Source organism: Ruditapes philippinarum, unplaced genomic scaffold, assembly GCF_026571515.1.
Source record: "Ruditapes philippinarum isolate M1 unplaced genomic scaffold, ASM2657151v2 ctg1453_1_1_1_1, whole genome shotgun sequence".
Classification (NCBI taxonomy): domain Eukaryota; kingdom Metazoa; phylum Mollusca; class Bivalvia; order Venerida; family Veneridae; genus Ruditapes; species Ruditapes philippinarum.
The window spans coordinates 85,473-101,158 of NW_026854133.1; the positions used below are offsets into that span (position 1 = coordinate 85,473).

The 15,686-nt window shown below is 30.6% G+C and overlaps 2 protein-coding genes across 2 annotated transcripts; both read left to right on the forward strand.

Annotated features, from left to right (window-relative positions):
• Positions 1–843: 843 nt before the first annotated feature.
• Positions 844–6,250, forward strand: LOC132739051 (procathepsin L-like). Its single transcript, XM_060726701.1, has 9 exons — positions 844–927; positions 2,018–2,148; positions 2,924–3,029; positions 3,574–3,732; positions 4,001–4,124; positions 4,474–4,574; positions 4,786–4,946; positions 5,362–5,472; positions 5,821–6,250. Exons 2-9 carry the CDS (start codon positions 2,018–2,020, stop codon positions 5,918–5,920), a joined length of 993 nt encoding a protein of 330 aa, XP_060582684.1. The 5' UTR covers positions 844–927; the 3' UTR covers positions 5,921–6,250.
• A 3,063-nt stretch (positions 6,251–9,313) lies between these two features.
• Positions 9,314–15,564, forward strand: LOC132739052 (procathepsin L-like). Its single transcript, XM_060726702.1, has 9 exons — positions 9,314–9,467; positions 10,215–10,345; positions 11,627–11,732; positions 12,229–12,387; positions 12,891–13,014; positions 13,457–13,557; positions 13,859–14,019; positions 14,592–14,702; positions 15,031–15,564. Exons 2-9 carry the CDS (start codon positions 10,215–10,217, stop codon positions 15,128–15,130), a joined length of 993 nt encoding a protein of 330 aa, XP_060582685.1. The 5' UTR covers positions 9,314–9,467; the 3' UTR covers positions 15,131–15,564.
• The last annotated feature ends 122 nt before the right edge of the window (positions 15,565–15,686 follow it).

Genomic DNA, 15,686 nt, shown 5'->3' on the forward strand with positions numbered 1-15,686 from the left:
GTAAATGATGACAGTTTAGATAAAATTATTATCAATTTACATATCTTCATATTTGTTTTCAATTTTATAATAAACATCACATGAGTACACAATTACTCTCGTGACACGCATATATATCTTCAAATAACATTCATGTTCGTTTTATAAGAAGAGTGGGGCAGTCATTTTATATTTACAAACTATTAACTTTTTTTTGAATATTTGAAATTATCAATTATTGTCCAACTACCATAGAACTAGTCAATCTTTTGACTAAAATATAAAACTAGTTTAACTCAGTTACCAACCATGAACAGGCTTAATCAAACTGAATGTGCAGCATTTTCAACTTTGCCGTATTGGGCTTTCTTTAGAAATTCTGTTTTTCTCTGTTTTATTTTAAATAGATACATTAATAAATACATGGTATGATTGGGTACAGCCTGTTTAGAATGCAACTTAATGTTATCATTCAAACTTTCTTCAAGTACCTTTTTTTGATATGTCACTTATGAAAAGAAATAAAACGAAATTCGAAGTGCTCATTTTCAAATCTTGCAAAAATCAAATTACATAGCTATGTTCCTTTTAAAACTTTACTAGAGTAATTCAACTTTTTGAAGTTTAAATACACTTACTAACGTAATAATTTAATCTTTAAGTAGTTTAATGATTCAGCTTTTAATTTGAAATTCTAGCTTTTTTCGTTTTCATTGATTTCAATCAAACCCAAAGTTGTAGCTCGTTTACAGCTTTTTTTACAATATAATACATTAAGTAACTATTAATTTATTGCGGTCAACTAAGTCATGTGATTTGTTTAAATACCATATGACGAGCATCGTTATCAATTGAGCTGTCCCCGTTTTTAGGACAGCTGACCATATATAAATACTCGGCGTATTTGCACGTTCTTCACAAGAGAGAGTGGAGGTAAAACGAAACAAGGTAAGAACATTGTAACTGATGTAGAAGGAGTATTTTAACACTATTTTAAAAGAAATGTTTTTTCTATTTATATTAAAATTACCATTTATGCAAACGTCATTGATACCGAACGCTCAAAACTTTACAGACTTTTAATAAAGTAAAACTTTAATTTTTTTACAGGACTTTAAAGAATGTTTTAAAACGTGAATATTATCGGACGTACGAAAATCACAATTTTACCATTTTTTTAATCTTAATGATGACTTTTGCAAAAGCTGGTGCGCTAGGGGGGTGGACGGAAGCTAGCATTTAGCAGTGCCGTCCATGAACGGGGTCAATTAAACAAAGCCTACAACATTTTAGATTATGCCGCTTTGGGCGTTTTTTTTTTTTTTTTTTTTTTTTTCATTTTTCTCTATTTTACTGTTGTATATTATATCGAGAGTCCACAGCTTTCATGTAAATGGCAACAACCTTGTACAAATGATCATTATTCTTGTATAATAATAAAAAATTATACTTATCTTTCGAATTTTGATGTTAAGGTTTTAATTTTGATGAAAGTTTGTGTTATTTTTTTTTAATTTTCGTTTGAAACATGTTGAATTCGTCTTATACAAGACTAAATTTTATTTTACACGAAATTTACAATCAATTCAAATGGATGCAATTTAATGCTTATCAAATATTTTCTCAGGTAAAATAAATTTCATTTTTATGTTTACTGTCTTTATTCACAATGCCAATTCTGTTTAAATTGGTGTAATGGAGACTAATTTTGAATTAGAGATGACTCTCGAATGATATGTGATAAATGCAAGGATTGAAAACAAACTATTCGTAGTCGGATATACTCTGCATGAGAGTTTTATTGACCAATAACCATGCAGTCATTGGTAAAAGGCGCGTGGGATCGACGTCATTTAAAACACGCGACTTGTCTTACATTGTGGTCAATGACAGGGTTTTTTTTAGCTCCGCTGTAAACAGCCGATGATCCTGTTTGATATGCAAGAAAACGTTGTAATTTTAACGTCGTAAAATTAAAGAAAGAAAAAAAAAGCCGTATAATAATCATAATAATAGTAAGATTTTTTTTTTATTTCAGATGATCCGTGCTGCAGTATTCGCATGCCTTTTGGCAACATCGTTAGCATTCAACAGTTTCCTTAACAACGAATGGGAGTCATACAAGACAGCCTACGGCAAACAGTATGAACCTCATGTAGAGGGACTCAGGTAATATATTAACATATTTACCAGTGTGGTATCGCAAGCCAATATCATGGTGTCTCAAGCCAGCCAGTATCTTATTCGAAAGCAAAATTTATTATTTACTTAAGAAACGGATACACGTAATATAACAGTATGATTGAATGTGTTATGTGACATAGGTGAATTAACTAACAGTGTTATTCTCAAGTTAAATCAATATATGATGTATTGTAGTAAAGGGAAAAAAACAACATCTTAGAATAAAATATGCGTTACATTACTTCTCGTTGTCAAAATAAATAAATAATGCGTATCTTTTATCTATGGCTACATAAGGTCACAGTTAGACCATAGATATTTTAAGTGTTTTAATCTACCCATTTTTGTAATCAAATGCTCTTGAAAAAATGATAGTGTACAACTCAATACCCCAAATATATATATAACAAAATCAGTTTTTTCTTATTATTTCTCTACACATTAACAACACTTTACATTCATAGAACTTACAGAAGTACCAAGGAAGTACCAATGAAAGTAGTCCAAAACTATAGTGAATGTCGTTTATATGGAATGATATAGAATAAGGAATATATTAATCTTTTTGTTTTAGACGTGCTATATGGGAAAGCAATATTGAATATATGAACCAACACGCATGTCATTTTATTTCAGACGTGCTATATGGGAAAGCAATATTAAATATATAAACCAACACGCATGTCATTTTATTTCAGACGTGCTATATGGGAAAGCAATATTTAATGTATAAACCAACACGCATGTCATTTTGTTTCAGACGTGCTATATGGGAAAGCAATATCAAATATGTCCAACAACATAACCTCGAGGCTGACAGAGGACTTCATACATATACACTTGGGATGAACGAATATGGAGATATGGTAATCATTCATTTATATCAGGAAAAAAATATTTGGTTTGTAGTGGAGCAATTATGGAGAAATTGGTAATTGCTGGTTAGTTATCCAGGAAAGTCGATTAGGTGGGTCGTCTGCCGAGATATGTCCAAAGAGTGTGTAAAAATCGGCAAAACCCAAACAAAATAACATTTATCTGACGCGAATAGAATATTTATGTATCCTTTAATCATCGAAATTGTCTTGCTTTGGCATCTTCTATGGATTAATTTGTTTATTTCAAAATTTGATAAATACAAAATCAACAATTAAAGGTATGAATTATAGTTTATTTATAACAGTTTCGGTTACATTAACTGTATAATAAGAGATAAAACTTTCTGACATTTGTGAGGAGCCTGTATAAATATGGAATTATTTATTTATTTTATAACAAACGTCGGCTTTGAATATATTTTGTCAAATATCGCGTTTCCATAGCTATTAAGTGTGCCCATTTCAAATAAAGAAATGATTTTTAATATATCTAAGAAACAGATTTGCTTTAACGTGACATATTTTATTCCAGACAAATAAAGAATTTGTAGCCATGATGAACGGCTACAAACAGAACGTTAGCCGATCAGTCTGCAGTAAATTCACACCACCATTGAATGTTAACCTAGGAGATCTTCCCGACAGTGTTGATTGGAGGCCAAAAGGATACGTCACTGAAATCAAAAATCAGGTAATCAGTTTTTTTTCATGACAAATAACAAAATGTTGTCATGAATGTCAATGTTCAAATCTTATTCGGGTGTCATTTAAGCTTGTCAATTTTAAGGTTATGTTTTGCTCTTGTTTGTCCATAGTGGTATTGTGTCGTTACAAACTTATTGTTTTTAGAAACATAATTATGTCTTCAATAGTTGGCATCTTGCTAAGCATCTTTTGCTATAAATAATGTTTGCTTTAAAATCCAAGTGAACATCAAACTTTATTACTGTATTTTATAGGGACAATGCGGATCATGTTGGTCATTCTCTGCCACCGGCTCCCTCGAGGGACAAAACTTCAAGAAGACCGGCAAATTGGTGGCCCTTTCAGAAAAGAATTTGATGGATTGCTCGAAACCAGAAGGTGGGTTTATTCAATATGCTTTTATTTATTGAAACACTTTACTAGTATATATCTGTAATCAGCCTAGACATCTGAGAAGGGAAACATAAAATGGGATTTATATGTTATGTTATTAGATGTACAAATAATATATTATCAAGAACAACCACGCAGCTTCAGTCATGTGACTGAAAAAAAAGAACATTATAAGCACATATATGAAATAATAAGAAAATGATATGAGTGCATTGTTTTATTCTTGCCATTCTTTCGATATAACTTAATTAAATGTATTGGTATGGATGTTTGTTTAACCGTTTCCCTCGAACATAACATACTTTAAGTCTCAATTATTCTTTTTAAATTTTAGGTAACAAGGGTTGTCAAGGAGGTTTAATGGACCAGGCTTTTGAATACGTCATCAAAAATAAGGGAATTGACACAGAGGAATCTTACCCATACAGACCAATGGTATTGTTCCTAGTATTCCATTTTTCAATTAAAGACCTTTTTTAGATTTTCAAACCGCTTCATTTTGCATAGGACAAGAATTTGCTCTAGTATAAAAAGACACTGAGAGTTATTCTAAACTTGAAAATTTTATAATATAATTTTTTTTATTATTTTGAAGACGACATATGTTATTTTTCTGATAATATTTTAAATATGATACTATTTATAGAACGGAAAATGTGAGTTCAAAGAAGCAAACATTGGAGCAACTGAAACAAGTTGTATGGATATCAGCATGGGGTCAGAAGATGATTTACAAGCTGCTGTAGCAACAGTAGGACCAATCTCTGTAGCCATTGATGCTAGCCATCCATCTTTCCAACTATACAGGTAATTAGTTCGTATAATTGCTTAATTGCTTTCTTTGCTCTGCGAATGATTTATTATTATTTTGTTATTACTAATTCACCGAACGGATACTAAAAAAGACAAAATACATTTTAAGTAATCTAAATAGGAATGATATCAACAAATTTCTGTACTCCTTTATAGGACTGATAAAAAAAATATCGAGGATTATAATATTTGCTATGTTCATAAGATGCGTACGAGGTCTTTACAAATAGTCAGAAAAACTGTTTATACACACAAACACATATCTGTTTATACTGATGATTTGTTTCGGAATAAATCCGGGACTTCATAAAACTTCATTCTTAATATCTTTTTAAACAATTTATTTTATTATTTAATTGTGTTTTTATTTTCGATGATGACATTTGATTTAGTTTGCTTTTTGCCTCAGATCTGGTGTTTACAATGAGAGAAGATGTTCATCAAAGAAACTTGACCACGGTGTTTTAGCTGTTGGTTACGGTTCCGAGGGATCTAAAGATTACTGGCTTGTAAAGAACAGGTAGAGGGTCTTATAATTATATATTTTATATTCAGTTGTAAAGCAAACCCTTTTGTTTGGTAAATTAAAACAGGAATGTTTTATGAAATATCGTTCAAAGATTCGGTTATTAGAAATTTAAAGTTTTTAGTCAGGTTTCTGAGATCATAAATAATTTTTATTTACGAAATATAATTGGAAAACTATTATAATAAGGATATGGACTGTGAAATGTAAATTGGTAATTTATTTGTTTAGTCAGTCGAACACAGTCTACAAAATTTGGATTAAGTTGTCTCTGGATTTTGATTGACCCTTGATGATTCCATTTTCGGTTATTTGTTAATTACTCATTTTCACCATTTACAGCTGGGGCAAAAGCTGGGGACAGGAAGGTTACGTCATGATGTCAAGAAACAAGGAAAACCAATGCGGAATTGCTACATCTGCCAGCTTCCCTACCATGTAATCTGATTGGAATTAGATCTGCTTAAAATTGACAATTTGTTGGACAATGTTGTACTTTACGAAATGACAATTTTCTTAACTTTCTTTTTGAAATTACTGGTTTAAAATCTAATTTGTTGATAAAAACGATATGAAAATGTGCAAAATTTTTGTTAGCAATAATGGGTAAAATTTTTCATATGTTCTTACTATGTTTTGACAGACGACTTTCATTTGACAATTACAAGATCTCTAAAACCGACTTTTTGTTGTTATTATACTATGTTACATGTTGATTTGTTTTATATACGATGTTTTATATTTATAATACAATAATAAAATTCAAAAGTAACCAATTCTTGTTTTGCAAGGTAGTTTGCTAAAAATAAAGAAAGACATTATCTGTGTCAAGTAAACTAAAACTTTATGATGATAAGTCAGCCACAAATGAAGAGTTTCGGTAAATTTCACATAAAAGGAATGGTATTATGAATAAATACTAAAAAAAAATTAAAAAACAACTTTTCCTCCCAAATGATTATCTTGATAACTTTTGTGCTCAATTGAGTAAAACATAACATTTTGTCTCACAATATGTCATTGATTAAAACAAGTAAAAGCCAAATTACATTTTTCTGTAAGATAGCAAAAATACAAATTTCAAATGTGAGAATAACACTTTAATATGGTATGATTTTGATCATTCTTAATAATATCATACTAATGTAAAAACAACAACAACAATGCTTTTTATCGTAGTATAAATACAGTTAATCCTGAGATGTGTACTTGAAAACACAAACTATTAATATTCAGTTCAAAATTTATTTTCCTTAAATATTCAGTAGATATATTCCCAACGTTCGAAGTAACGTCTGTAAATATATATAAAAAAATAAACCTTTAAAAACACTCATTTATACAAATCTGTAAGCATCTTTAGTAGTTAAATAATCTCAAGTTGGCAAAATTACAGTAGCAAATCCTATTTAAGAGCAACCTGGAATTAAGTCCATCCCATAGCTTAAAGGAACAGATTGTGTTCTTTATTTTAAATGATGCATGATCCAAAATTAACATGTTCACTGTTTATAGATTTAAGTTGACTAATTGACTATATATATGCTACCCTGATGTAATACATATTCTTAATTGACCTTGTTTACACATAAAAACACAATGTTTTGTTTGTGATACTGTTCTTGAGCAGTTGACGATGCAATAATTTGAAAAGGCTGTACTTAAGTTTTGTTTTCACAGCTTAAAACTAAAATGCTCCAAAGAACACTTCGCCTGTCCACTATCAAGACCTTAATTGTTGTTTAATTGGCAATTTAACCACGTTTTTGATCACTGATAAATAAACCACAAGTCCGCTGTTATCCGAATGTTTAAAGATCTTGAAAAAGGGAGATCCCTTTGAATCTCTGAAAACAACATCATTACACGAAACAATTGTAGACTCTGTTCACGTGTGTTTGTCTGCTCGATACTTGATGTTCATATTGTTTTGATAGGAATTTTATATAAAGTATACAGTACTGCAAGGTGAGGAAATGGATTATTCTGACTTTTTTGCGTAAATAATGTTACACTCATTAGATATTTGACAGCCGTACAACATTTATTAATTAACCGAGACCAATAACAGCCTTATCTTTACAGTTAATTTATTAACTATGATCTGTTCACTTACGATCAAATATTTGTATATCTTATCATATAAGTATTTGAATGTTACACTACATATTGGTTGAAGATGTTGATAGAAAATAGGTAGATAATAATTTTCATAATCATATGATAATGTCATGGTTGTTCGCGATAGATGAAACATCTATTTCGTTATTTTGTTTGTTGATGATGTTTTTTCTGGCCTTTATGAAACGCTTTTGGAGCGTCTGGTGTCTAATATGAATACTGTTTAAAAGTCCTTCTTGTACATCTGAATACCTATATAACGGTGCCGATACTGATCTGCATGGAGCAAACAAATAAACAATGATACAAAAGCCGGTCCAGTTAAGATTATATTTCATAATATTACTATTTTATTATTTTAAATGAAATAATGTGTACAGCCTGGTCATTCTAGTCAATAACTTATGCTCAAAATATTGTTCTTTTTAAGTTATTGAGAAACATAATCCACTTAATATTGGTTTTGGTTTTGTTCCTCACGCAGATCAGGAAAAGTCACATGGTATAGACACCGTTGGCACTGTATTTGTAATTTAAAAATTAAAAGTTGCTTTTGTTTATACAAACAAAATGTTGTTGGGGTACGGAGAGGTTGCCATTACTTATCTTAAAATTTGGAACATTCTGAAAAGAATATTTTTAAAAGCATTTCATGAATCTTTAGAAAAAAATCAGCAAAACATGAACAATGTTTTTTTCATTTTAATAAAAAAAATCTTAAAACGATAAAAGACGTAAACTTGAGAGATCATGGTATAAGATACAACATTTTCTCTACACATGTGATTCTTCAACAAAATATGTCAAACATTCTACATATTCTTTTATAAAAAATAAAGTCTGATCAGAAAAAAGCAGTAACGATGTACAAATGTATCATTATTTTTTGTTTTTTTGGTGTAATACTTCTTCTCCTTGAAATTCGCTACGTGCGACATCGTGTCGTCTTTGTGGCATTTTTAGTTCCATCAATTTAATCTTTTCTTGGCCAATGTGTTCAGTATTTTTTCTAGAACACCTCTAATTTCAAACGATTATATTAATCTATTTAACACTAAACGGCAACAAAACGCGCAACTTATGACAAGGCTACATACAAAAATTAATGTATTCATCTTCTATTTTTATAAACATATCTTCTTAAAAACTCAGAGTCCTGCCATTCAAAAGCAGATCTGTCGATGCGTAAATTACAAGCGCCATTTTTTTTCGAAAACTTAACAACAACAAGGATTTCTACATGACAAAGCGTATATAGTGCAAGATTTTCTGAAGTAGAAACAAGTCGATGTACACCCCCATCTTCGTATTCACTTGATCTTGTCCCTTGTGAGTTCTTATTGGTTCCAAAGCAAACATGACTCATCTCAGGTTGAAAATGTGTTCCGCACAAACATCTTGGTTCTTTAATATTCCAGTGTCTTCCCAGTATACCTAAAAACAATGAAAATGACTTCAAAGATTTGATCCAGAGACTGAAACCTTGTATATCTGTTGGAGGTATATTTTAAGAGAACAAAATAAACAAAATTTAATGAAACCTATGAAATATCACATTTTACGTGTTTAGAATTATTCATATTTGCACACTCGTTTTGAAAATTATTTTTGTATATTTTATCATTGGGTTCATTTATACTGAAGGTCGTAGTATTTTTGAACAATCATCTCACAAGATACTAAGTAAACAATTTATTAAGTTCGGCCAATTAAGTCATGTGATTTGTCGAAAGATCACATGATCAGCATTGTTATCATATGAAGTGCTTTTGTTTTTAGAACAAATGAACAAGTATAAATACAGTGATTGACGGTGTCAGCTCTTCACTAGGTATTGTGGACATTGAACAAGCCAAAGACAAATAAAGGTAGGAATTTTATATTTGTTACTGGAGAGATGTTTATGAGTATTCCAAAGGGTTTGTTGGGAATGCTGCCTTCCTTTATTTTTTCTTATGTTTTAGATATATTGTGTCAAGAGAAAATCTATTTGATATAGTTTAAGTTTAGTTTTAATGTTGCAAGGGATTGTTTGGGACCTCTTTCACTGCATGCCACCGTTCCTTCTTTTTTTAATGTTATTAATATTATTGTATCCTTTCAAGAGTAAATTTATTTGCTAGATTTTTACATAAAAAATTAAATATTACATTTGTCAAATGTTTTTGTTCTTTAATAAAAAAAATCATTATTTAATTTATCAGCATGAATTTGCATTTTAATGGGTTATGCATAGCTTAAATATTTAATTCGTTATCTTAGCATTAATTTGTGATTTTCTTGTCAAATTAAAGCAGTTCAAGATTTTAATGATACGTGTTATATATTTTATTTATAAGTGGCACATTTTGATACATTGATTTGCAAATTTTGGAAATAGCAAAAAAACAATTTCAGATAAAGTGAGGTCTCCCGCATTAGGTTGCAACTGTGCACACGATGAATATTGTACCTGAATACCTGTGTAACGGTTGTCTTTATCAATATAATGGACTCATGCTTCTTCTGCAAGAAGAAACATTGAAAGCGAAATTTTAAAAGAGAATACCAAAAAATGTTCTCGTTCTCAGCTTTTAGCTCAGCATTTTTCTCAAATACATGTATTTTAATTTTAGATGATCCGTGCAGCAGTATTCGCATGCCTTTTGGCAACATCGTTAGCATTCAACAGTTTCCTTAACAACGAATGGGAGTCATACAAGACCGCCCACGGCAAACAGTATGATCCTCATGTAGAGGGACTAAGGTATGGACGTATTAACAAATGCATTGCTTTTTGTACAAATGTTATTTTAAACACATATAGTCCGAATGCCAATTAAAGAAACACTAAACGTTATAAGACTCATCGGGTGAAATGAACGGGTCAATCAACTCATCATCTATTACCTCCATGTCTAGATTGGGAATACGAAATGCTATATATTAAGCAAAGCATAAGAAAGAAAATGTTAATAAGTCGACATTTTGTTAGAGATGACTCGTAAAAATAATAAAAAGGGCAACTTTCAAATCTTGACGGGGCATCATGATATGATATTTAAGTTTGTCAGGTCATTTACCTTAGTATATCTATCTCTTATCTGTGTTTAGATAATACCAATAGATGTTTGTACAATTTGTACATGTAATTCATACCTTACATTTGATTAATCTATACTGGTATGCATGTCACTGGGATACATTTATCTTATCTAAATGTTAATAACTAGGTCTTATTTAAGCAAGCTGCTGAATTTCAAATTTTAAGGAGGACTCCGCTGAGGCTTTTAATTTTAAGACGACATGACTAGAAATATTGTATTTTCGAGATTTTATACCATTTGACGTAGGTCTATGTCAATAATATGAGTACACAATTTATAGTAACAAGAATAATCATCCTCTCTAAGTGGATACAAATGATATAAATAAATTTATATTTTAAACTTTTATAAGGACGGTGTTTTCACCTTCAAGGCTGCATTGATATAAGAAATACCGGTTTCTAACTAACATTAACGTATCTGATGTTTAGTATTGACTGGTATAACATATGTAGTTGTTTCCCGTCTCCTTTTACCTGGTGAAAGATTACTTATTATTTCTGTACAAGTGAACATAGTAAACTCAATGAAACACTTATAAAATGTAATAAACAAATGCATTGAATTATTCCAAAATAACGTGATGATAATTGAATTTCGGTTTTATTTATACATGTAACAATATGTTTGTATAGACTTATCTAGACATATATATACATATACAAATAGCATGCATGTCATTTTGTTTCAGACGTGCTATATGGGAAAGCAATATCTAATATATAAACCAACAGGCATGTCATTTTGTTTCAGACATGCCATTTGGGAAAGCAATATCAAATATTTAAACCAACAAGCATGTCATTTTGTTTCAAACGTGCTATATGGAAAGGCAATATCAAATATTTAAACCAACACGCATGCCATTTTGTTTCAGACATGGTTTTTGGGAAAGCAATATTAAATATATAAACCAACGCGCATGCTTTTTTTTATTTCAGACGTGCTATATGGGAAAGCAATATTAAATATATCCAGCAACATAACCTCGAGGCCGACAGAGGACTCCATACATACATACTTGGGATGAACGAATATGGAGATATGGTAATCATTCATTAATCTTTAGGGATAGAGATGACGAGATAAAAGGAGGCCTTCGCGACTGGTGTTAATTCCGAACCTCTCACAACGCAATCATCTCGCTTTTCTTTGCTTCCGATCATCATGTTGAAACTGATTTCGGAATGCAACAAGAAACAATCAATGGAATATATTTTAGTCAATAAGAATGAAAAAGTAAATTGCCCAGAATTTTTTTTTTTTACTTTTAACTATTAATTAACCTGCATTATTTGATTTGAAAAACATTTACATGGACAATAAAGTAAAACAATAATAAATATTGCTGTCAATACTGTAAAAAATACTTATATAACAATAGGGCTATTTGTTTCCCATTTGGAACAAAACGTTGACTTTTTTCTTAGTCAACTATAAAGATTTTAAATTTTTTATCACTCAGACATGATATTTTGTCTGAAATCAGTTGGCAAGCAAAGTATTGAATGATTTCTGTTAAACACAATTATCTTTTTTTCAGACAAATAAAGAATTTGTAGCTATGATGAACGGTTTCAAACAGAATGTCAGCCGATCAGTGTGTAGTAAATTCACACCACCATTGAATGTTAACCTCGGAGATCTTCCCGACAGTGTTGACTGGAGGCAAAAAGGATATGTCACTGAAATTAAAAACCAGGTTACTATAACTGTTATTTATACGAGTATGTACTTGCAATTATCATAATAAAACAATACTGAAGGCGAGTAACTTTAAAAGACCCATTTGACAATGAGAATTTATTTTTCATTACTTTAAATGAAGTTGACATGTGGTGTACTTGTGTGAATTGCAAAATGCATAGCAATTTTACTTTTAAGAAAGATATATCAATTTTGACTGCATTGTTGTTACATAATATAATCACGAAGGTCGGTAGGCATTCCGACGATAAACTATGCATTAATGTTCAGAAACTCAATAAAAAATTTATATTTGTTTCAATTCCATACATCTTAATAAAGAGAATTGACAAATGTGCTGGACAACATTGTAAATGGAAGTAATTTGGTAAATTGACGACACATTTGACGTCATATATTAAGTGTAAGCTCTCATTTTATGACGTGCATTATCGTGTACAAATAAAATGTTCTGATAAACTTTTGCAATGGAAATGTAAAATTAATAATATCTTATAGGGACAATGCGGATCGTGTTGGTCATTTTCTGCCACTGGCTCCCTCGAGGGACAAAATTTCAAGAAGACTGGCAAATTGGTTTCCCTTTCAGAAAAGAATTTGATGGACTGCTCCAAACCAGAAGGTAATTAATCCGAAATACAAATGATTCTTGAAATACTTAACTAAGGTAATCTAGTCAGAATAGCCTAGTACATAAAATGTTACGTTTGGGACCCTTGGATTCGTGAGTTTCTGGGGCGTGGTTCATAATTATATTCCTGGCTGTATAGAATCATTATCCTGAAACAAGTAATATCTGTCCCCCAAGTATATGATAGATTGCTCTTAGAATCGTTATTTATTTCAAAACAAGAAAACAAAACAAATGAATCGATACACTACTTAACCATGTGTGTTATATAAAACTTATATTAAAAAAAGGTTAATTGAAAAATATGTTTGAAACTGCCACTAAGTCTGCTTGGCTGTAGAATTGATACCTTTATATTTTATCAAAATTCGATCTTAAGAAAAACATATCATATCAATGAATCAAATGTTTATAAGCTTGTTCATTTTTAAAGGTAACAAGGGTTGTGAAGGAGGTTTAATGGATCAAGCTTTTGCTTACGTCATCAAAAATAAGGGAATTGACACAGAGGAATCTTATCCATACAAACCAAGGGTACTTAAATAAATAGGATTAATAGTTTAAAATTCAGAAATTCTAAATGAACCCAAGGCATGTGTAATCGTTAATAATTCCATTAAACTACATGCTTGCGTCTACAATGCAACGTAGAGTTTTTGTCTACAATGCAACGTTTTTTTTTTAAAGGAACTTATACACATTCGAAATTTATGTCATTAGTTCTTGTTTTTTGCAATAATTAATTATTCTCTGCTACAGATATAATACTTTATGTTACCTTAATAAAGATTGAGATAAAGATTGAGATTAATTATTTTTGTGTTTCTTTTTCTAGAACGGAAAATGTGAGTTCAAAGAAGCCGACATAGGAGCAGTTGAGGTAAGCTGTATGGATATTAAAATGGGATCAGAAGATGATTTACAAGCTGCTGTAGCAACAGTAGGACCCATCTCTGTAGGAATTGATGCTAGCCACCCATCATTCCAAATGTACAGGTAATATGTGTTCCTGCTCTACTTTCTAAATTCACAACAACAAAAACAGTATTTCTATGAAGACTTTTGAGTTACATACAAGGATATCTTAATAAAAAAGATGTTTTGAAAATATGGTAGTTTAAATAAATTGATCCGCCTGTGCTTAACAGAGAGTTCGCGTTAAATGAACAGATTCATAAATACGATTTTACAAACAAACAAAATAAAAACTGAAATAGTCTTGACGATAGTGTGTAGGCTAAACTTTCATTTGACGTGATATCTTAGAGGAATTCGTAAAAAAATATATTTGCTCAATACGGCATGTTCTCATATTATTTAGTTTTTAATTCATTCTTATAATTTTAATTTTCGTATGATATAGTTGACTTTATACATTCTATGATTCCATTCATAGCTGATCTTTGTACTAGAAAAATACAAGGGAGAAAATTCAAATGTTTTTTTTTGTCAACACAAAGATTGCTTAACTTAGTTATAAACACTCCATATCCACATGCTATGTAAGGAAATCAAGAGCTGCCTGTATTTGATTAATGTATTGCTAACATTTACGTGTTGGGTTTTAGATCTGGTGTTTACAGCGAGAGAAGGTGTTCATCAAAGAAACTTGATCATGGTGTTCTTGCAGTTGGATATGGCACAGAAGGCTCTGATGATTATTGGCTAGTTAAGAACAGGTAAAGTACATTTATGATTTTTGTTATTTTTGTTATTTTATTTTGTTTCTTTCTTATTGTTGTTTTCTGGTTTTCTTTTCGCTCGTTCAACGGGCAATGGTGCAAAATAGTATATGTATGAATTTGTTCATTTGCAAAGATTCGCTTTTAGAATAAACTTGCCATTTGTTTTGCATTCCCGTCATCAATAAGTTTAATAATGTTTGTATATTTAGGGGTTGCAATTCATCATTAGTTTTGCGATAAGTTATTCGAATATTCGAATTGCCGATGTTACGCTTCTGTTGTGACCAATATCTTGATTAAACACATGTTTGTACTTTTGCAGCTGGGGCAAAAGTTGGGGACAGGAAGGTTACATCATGATGTCAAGAAACAAGGACAACCAATGCGGAATCGCCACACAAGCAAGCTTTCCTACCATGTAATATGATTGGTCAACTTCAATTTCAATTTAAGTAACGTGATATCTGATTGGATAATTGGACTGATTGAAGTAACATTGAAACTTTATAACTGGAAATAGATCTGTTTTTGAGAAAAAAAAATAGTGCATTATTTTCTATTTGGTGTAATGAAATTAAATAGCTGCTTTTTGTTACGACTGGCTAAATGATATAATTTTGTCAGACCCTGATCCGATTGCTGATTATCATTTGCCAAAGAACTTATATAATAATGAATACCTGAAGAATATATTAGCTTTCTATTTTGGCAGTTGACAATCACAAGATTTATATAATAAGTATTTGTGTTGTTACTATTGCTAAAGTGCTGTGTTACATTTTGATTTGCTTCTCGACCACATGATATTGTTTTGAACGTGAAATCAATTAAGAAAAATAAATAATAAAAAGAAACAAACAACGACTTTTGTTTTGTTTTGAAAGGTAGTTGAATTTTATCAAAGCACGGCATTTTCAGTTTCTTACTTCAAGCCACATCGAAGATTGGCTCAGGGATCACGAATTAATTAATGACACG